The 6959-nt window shown below is 57.0% G+C and overlaps 1 protein-coding gene across 1 annotated transcript; it reads right to left on the reverse strand.

Moving 5' to 3' along the window:
* Positions 1–935: 935 nt before the first annotated feature.
* Positions 936–5376, reverse strand: KLF4 (KLF transcription factor 4). The gene is given in 6 exon segments (XM_075136533.1): positions 936–2040; positions 3562–3726; positions 3817–4726; positions 4854–4976; positions 4979–5023; positions 5026–5376. Coding segments are annotated over 6 exon segments (1455 nt in total). The 5' UTR covers positions 5062–5376; the 3' UTR covers positions 936–1864.
* Between the last annotated feature and the right edge of the window lie 1583 nt (positions 5377–6959).

Here is a 6959-nt window from a genome sequence, read left to right on the forward strand (position 1 = left end):
ACCAGTGGAAGAGGAATCATTTCTTCTCTTTAGAACGAGTAGTGAGAAAAACAGGTCCTATTCATCGAGCATTCATGTTGAAATCATCTTATTGCTACACATTTGTAAAGAAACTAGAGCAATGAGGTCCCCGAGGACAGCTACAACAAAAATGGTAACGACCTGAGGCATGCAGCTGGCTCACTGCATTCGACTGCGGCAGAGTGAGTGCAACTGAAGGTACACCGGGAACCTCACAGCAACACACCTTGAACGTACAGCTACACAGTTTGTAGACGCTGCACGGTCAGCTTTCCCAAGTCATGTATGCATACCAGGATTCCTACAGAAATTTTGGCTCTTCAGATACTGCCGAATTACTGAATTCCCAGGACAGAGCAGGCTTCAGAAGAAATTCCACGTAGTTTATTGTTAAAAGGTGTTTTATGCACACACTCTTTATTCCTTGAGTCAAGTTTATTCTTCGCGACATTACTCAGTTGATTTTCCTTCATTCACATGAAAGCGGTTACACCAGCTTCTTTGACGAGCCCAAGAAAATGAGCTAGAAATTTTTCATGCTGAAAAGACCACTGCCAAAAAAATTTCTAGCATTTGTTATCTTTGAATATGCAAAGTCTAATGTCCCCAACAGATTTATTTTCTCTAACAAATAATTCAAACTGAGTTACCTTAAAAATGGTAAATTACGGTTTCATGATGCAGGTGAGGTGAGTGGCAGTCCGATATTCAGAGCAAAAATTTTCAGTACACCTTTTTCCCCTAAAATGTGTTACATCAGCACTGCACTTATACAATCCTATCTTGCAGAGTCTTAAGACTATAAAAGCCTTCGCCGCCACCCCCCCCCGCCCCTTGGGTAACTCAACCACTAACAAATACGTAATAAACTTTCTTTGGACATATCCATGCATAGAGGAAAATTAGAGCAGCCATTCAGATAAAATATTATAGGTTTATTTAAAACTTATTTTCCACTTGAATATGCAAAATACAAATTCCAACAAAATGTTCATTTTTACTTCGTAGTTTACAAATATACAAAATAGAAGTTTGCTTAAATTTATATTACATATTTATTATGTAAAGAACTATATAGAAAACATTTGTTCTGCTTAAGGCATATTTGGGAATAAACCATTGTACAAACTATTGCACATCGAAACCACAGTGCATTACAGACTGTCTGCATAACGTTATTTTCTTTAAAAAAAGATAAACCAGGATTATTTACCTGATTTAGGTCATAATTGGCGATCGGAAGACAAAAATATTTCCTTGTCAGATATGCAGCAGTTTGAGAACTTTGGCTTCCTGTTTTTGGTACCTCTAGAACCAACAGTCACTAAGCACCATGAAATAGGCTTTTAAAATATAATTCTGTACCTGAATTTTCCTCCTCTTTTAACATCATAATGGCTTTTAGAAGGAAAAAAAAGGAAAGTACAAGATGACATTTACATCTAATATTGCATTGAAAGAAAATTAAGGGAATGTCATTTCCCTGTGTAATATCCCCACCCTCCGAACTACACACAGTCTGTTAACCCTGATATCCGTGACTTCCAGTCACTCCTTGGCATTTTGTAGTCCGGAAATAATTCAAGTTGGATTTACAAATGGAATGATAGAAGATCCAGTCATTGACCCCAATGTTTTTGGTTCTCTTTTCTTTTAAATGTATATATATAAAAAAAAAGTTGCAATGTCTGTATGCAATTATCCCTCTTTTCCACTCTTTGGAAGACTTCACCTTGATTATCTGTAGTGCTTAAACTGTGTTCTCCCCATCTTGCGGAAGACAGTCCTTGTGCTGTAAATACTGAATCTCTACGGCAGTTGGGGAAAGATCCACTGCTTCCAATTAAAAGTGCCTCTTCATGTGTAAGGCGAGGTGGTCCGACCTGGAAAACGCTCTGTCACACCGCTGGCACTGGAAAGGGCGGTGGCCTGTGTGTTTTCTGTAGTGACGAGTAAGTTCATCGGATCGGGCAAACTTCCATCCGCAGCCTTCCCAGTCACAGTGATAAGGCTTTTCACCTTTAAAGAAATAGAAAATAAACGATGTCAGTTAGGTTTTTTTCATGGCTACCACTTCTAACACCTTTCTTTCAAGAAGCACTAACACGTGTTGTCCTGCGTAAGAAAAAGGGTGATGTCAAAGAAAATGCAATGAACTTCTTGAAGCAGTTGCAAGCAAACTACAAAGACCAACAGAGTAAGACTGTCTTCTCAAGATGTACAGGTACTATAAAATGTTGGCATCACCGAAATCTTCACTAAAATGCTCATTTCCACGGTTTGTCTTGCACACGAGGCTTTAGAGCACACAAGTTCAGATAATAATAGAGTGTATTTTTGCCGGCTAATGTTATACGACCAAACAGCAACCAGAAATAGCTCGGCAGACGTAATGTATTTAGATAATTGTAGGTCTCAAGAATTAAAAAACAGCTGGAAACTGTTTTCATTAGCTCAGCCTGATTAAGAACTCAATCTTACTGTCTTCACTGTAACAAAACCACTGTTGACGGCAAGACGACTTTCCTTGACAATTACAAACTCCCAGTCCTACACACACTGCAGATGGTGCTGACCAGCTCAGGGCAGATGGGAAATCCTGTTCACTTGACCGATTTTTTTTTTTCCTCCACTGCCATTACCTGAAGGTGTAGCCTAACTAGTGCACTACCAGTAGTTTCCCCCTTTCCCATCTCCTCTTCAGGAGAAAGTTTTGAATCAAGTTCACAATCCAGGGATTTAAATTATGCAAATTCCCAGGTTATTTAATCACTGTTACGGAATGCCCGCACTGGCGAAACCGCGCGCGATGTACCTGCTTTCACAAGCTCACAAGTTACTGCAACACCACATTCAGCAGCAAGGTTGAAGTTTGAACTCGGGCTCAGATACAAGCTTTGGCAGATTTTATCCGAATTCTAGCAGTAGCCAATCAACCATTAAACTCTGCCTCTTTGGTGCTACTGCAGGGGAAGATGCGCTCCCACGCGTAGGCGAGGCACCCCCTCACTGCTGCCGACACAGCTCAAAGCCCCACTCGCAAGGGGCCCATCACGGTTTCCTCAGAAAGGGAACGGCAGCTCGCAGAGGTGCACAATCTCCTGCACTAGAGCAAGCCAAGACAAGAGGGGTGCGTGTGCGAAGCGTTTAACCACGAGCAGAGAAAGCGGTATCTTAGAGAGAGGTCTGCTCCCTTCTCAGAAGTGGGCCAACACCATCTAGAGCAACAAAGCCCAGCTTCCAACTACCTGCTAATTAGCTAGCCACATAGCAAGAGAGGAGCAACAAACTTTGCCTTGGCAAGAAACCCACCCGCTCCCACATCTGAGTCATTCTGAACCATTAAGCAAAACACCGAGCCAATAAGCAAAGACTGCACAGGACTTCATGTAGCCAAGGGGGGAGGAAAAAAAGCCCAGAAACCCAGCAGAGAAGGGTTACCACTTGCTACTTTTAGCCCTCTGCCTGCGCTCCCCACTTTTCACTGTCCGAGGGGCTCGCCCCATGCCCCTCAGGCCACTGACCCACGCTGGGACTGACCTGTGTGGGTTCTCAGATGCGCCTTGAGATGAGAGCTCTTGGTGTAGGTTTTGCCGCAGCCCGCATAGTCGCAGGTGTGCGTGGCCGTCCTTTTCCTGGGCCATGACCGGCGTCCCCTCTTGGGCTTGGTCTCCTCAGGCAGGCAGCTCCCTGGCGGCATCAGCTCTAGAGGCGGACAGGGAGGAGTGAGCACCGCCGCGGCCAGTGCCAAAGCGGGCGCCCCAGCGCGCCCGCCGCCAGAGCACGGGGACTCACCTTGGTACTGGAGCGTGCCGGGCGGCAGCTGCTCGGGCAGGAAGGAGGGGTAACCGGGGGCTGGAGGGTACCCCGGGGGCAGTGGCAGCGGTGGGTGGCTCAGCCCCGGGGCGGCGGGGAGACAGTCTCTGCCGCTCAGCATCTCCTCGGGCCCCAGCGAAGGCGTAGTCCGGGCGGGCAGCGGGCGGCCCAGGGAGAAGTCGTGCTGGGGGGCTCCACGGGGGCCGCTCCCGTGCGGTGGCGGCGGCGGGGCCAGGGTGCACGGTGGGGCAGCCTCCTGCTTGATTTTGGGGCACATCCGCGGCAGGGGGCTGTAGGGAGCCCCGGGGCCCTCGGTACCGGGCGGCGGGGCGGCAGCCGGGGGGCCGCTCTTGGGGCTGAGCCCTGGGTGGCTGTACTCGCCCACGGCCTTCACCACGAACTTGCCCTGCAGGCTGCCCAGGGGCGGCAGGGCCGCCGGCGCCGGCAGGTACACCGGGTCCAGGTCGGGCCGCATGAGCTCAGCCACAAAGCCTCCCGAGGGGGACACGTCGGTGATGTCGGCCAGGTTGAAGGGGGCGGCGGGGCCGGCAGCGGGGGCCCCGTCGCGGCTGCCGCCGCCGCCACCGTAGAGGAGGCCGGCGGGCTCAGGCCGGGGCAGCGGGTAGGCGAAGGGCCCGGCGGGGCAGGGGCTGGCGGTGGGGGCCGGGGCGGCGGCGGGGGCCACCACCACGGCGGCGGCAGCGGGCTCCTGGTGCATGAGGGAGTTGGAGAGGATGAAGTCGAAGTCCAGCAGCTCGTTGAACTCCTCAGCGTCGCGGCGGGGCCCCAGGGCGGCGGCGGCCTCCAGTTCCGACGGCGGCGCCTCCACGGGCCGCGCCGCCAGCGCCGGCGGCGGCCGCTTCAGCTGCGACAGCTCCTCCCGCCACCGCTGCGGGGAGACGGGCACGGCTCAGCCCCCGGCCCGCCGCCGCGCCGCGCTCGCCCCGGCCGGCCCCCGCCGCCCCCGCCCCGGCCCCGTCCCGGCCGGCCCGCGCCGCCGCGACGCCGATACTCACGTTGCCGGGGCCCGCGGGCCGCGCCGCTTTCTCGCGGCCCGCGGCGCCCGCCGCGAAGGTGGCGATGGAGGGGAGGAGCGTGCCGCTGAGCGCCATCTCGCACTCGCCGGGGGGCTGCCTGCGGGTGGGGAGAGCACAGCGGCGTCAGGCGGCGGCGGCGGGGGCGAGGGAGGGCCGGGCCGGGGGCCGCGCCCGGCACCCACCGCATCCGCGCCGGGGCGTCACGTCGAGCTGCTGCCGCCGCCGTCGTCCCGAGCGCCGCCGAGGAGGAGAGTGAGGAGGGATGGCACGGACGCGCCGTCCAGCCGCGGAGAGCCGGCCCAGCGCCGCCGGGGTGGTGCCGCGGGAGCGCCCTTCCTCGGTGCTTTACCGGAGACGAAGGTGAGCGGGACGCGGGGCGCTAGCGGCGCCGCGGGGAGGCGGCCGCCGCCCGGCAACGCGGCTCCGGCACCGGCAGGGCGGCGGCGAGAGGTGCTTCCCAGGGAGCCGCGGCCATGGGGGAGCCGGGCGGGACGGACGGGGCGCGGTGGTGCCAGGGGGGAGGGAGGGGCCGGGCCGGGCCGTCCCGCGCTCTGCCGCTGCTGCCGCCGCCGCCTCCCGTCGCCGCCGCGCCCCGCTCGGCACTGCCCGCCGCCCGCCGCCGCCGCCCTTCTTATAACCTCACCTCGCGCCCGCCCCGCCCCTCGTCGCCGGGGCGACGGCGAAAACAAACTGACACGTGGGGAGAGGGGGCGGTGCGCGCGCGCGAGGGGGGGGGGGTGTAAAGAGGGAGAGGGTGCTCCCTCCCTGCCCCCGCGCCCCGCCCCGCCCCGCCGCGCCCCGCCCCGCCCCGCCCGTCGCCCGCCAGCCTGTTGCTGCCGCGCGCGCCGCGTGACGCAGGCAGGCAGGCGGGGCGGGGCGGGGCGGGAGGGAGGGAGGGGCAGGTCGGGGATGCCCGCGCGTCGTCGTCGGCGGTGGGGGAGGGGAGGGGAGGGCGCCGCGCGGTGCACCGCGTGTCCCGCGGGACGGCGGCGGAGCGGCGCGGGGCCGGCGGCAGGGCCGGGGGTGCGGCTGGCTGCCGGCTGGACCCCCCCAGGGAGGGGGGTGCGGGCGCAGCACCGCGGGTGCGGTGCGGGAAGTCTTCCGAAGGAAATCGGAGAAATGAAAAGAAAATTAAAACGCAGCCCCAAACCCAAGCAACCCCCCAGACACCGCACAGAAGGGCCCGGGCCCGCCGGCGGGAGCGAGCGGGGGCGCGGGAGCGGCGGCCCGGCTCCTGCAGAGGGCAATGGCGAGCTGGCGCCGCTCCCCCGGCCGCGGGGAGACCCGGCGGGCCGCGGCACCGGGCCCCGCGGCCGCCCCCCGCTCCGTCCCGGCGCAGGAGTCGCCTCCCGGCGCGGCCGCCCCCCCGCCCCGCTGCCCCGGGGGGCGGCTGGCCGCTCTCCAGAACTGGTCGGGGCGGAGGGGTGCAGTCCCTGCCCTGCGTCATTTGCAAACATGAGCCTGAGTAACTTGCGATGACTAAATTAAACCCTAAAATAATAATAAAATGCCCGGCTTTATTTTAGCAAACTGGTTTTACCAGCTTCGTGTTACAAATGTTAATTATTAATAACCTTGGCACTAGAAGATAGTTTTTTTCCTGCACAAAGTCCACGTCTTGGCAGAAGATGTGCCGGGAACTCGCGTGGAGAGATGGAGGCCGGTGAGGCGCCAGGAGGATGCCCCAAGGCTTCTGGTGAAGGGCGAGGAGGCACCCCGGGGCTGCTGGCCGGCTGCGCCACAGCCTCCGCGGACGGCCGCCCCCACAGCGTTGCTGCCCGTTCCCAACTGCGATTTTTATCCAGCGCTTTTTGACAACCACTTTAAGGATCAGCATCCAAAGCCAACAGCATGGTTTTAGGTCTGAACGTCCCTTCTAGCTTAGTCTCGGGAGAAAGCCCCTGATGTGGAAACTTGCACTAGGTGGTTTTTCCCCATCCGTTGTTTTTCTTTGGTTTCCTGTTGGTGTAAATGTTAATTTATGGATCTCCTAAGCAATGCGGTATTTTCCAGGTCCAAATTTCAAGTTCAGGATCACTCGAGGCCAACATCAAAATTAAAATTACATCCCTTATTAGAAATAGG

This window comes from Calonectris borealis, chromosome Z (genome assembly GCF_964195595.1).
Source record: "Calonectris borealis chromosome Z, bCalBor7.hap1.2, whole genome shotgun sequence".
NCBI classification, from domain to species: Eukaryota; Metazoa; Chordata; class Aves; order Procellariiformes; family Procellariidae; genus Calonectris; species Calonectris borealis.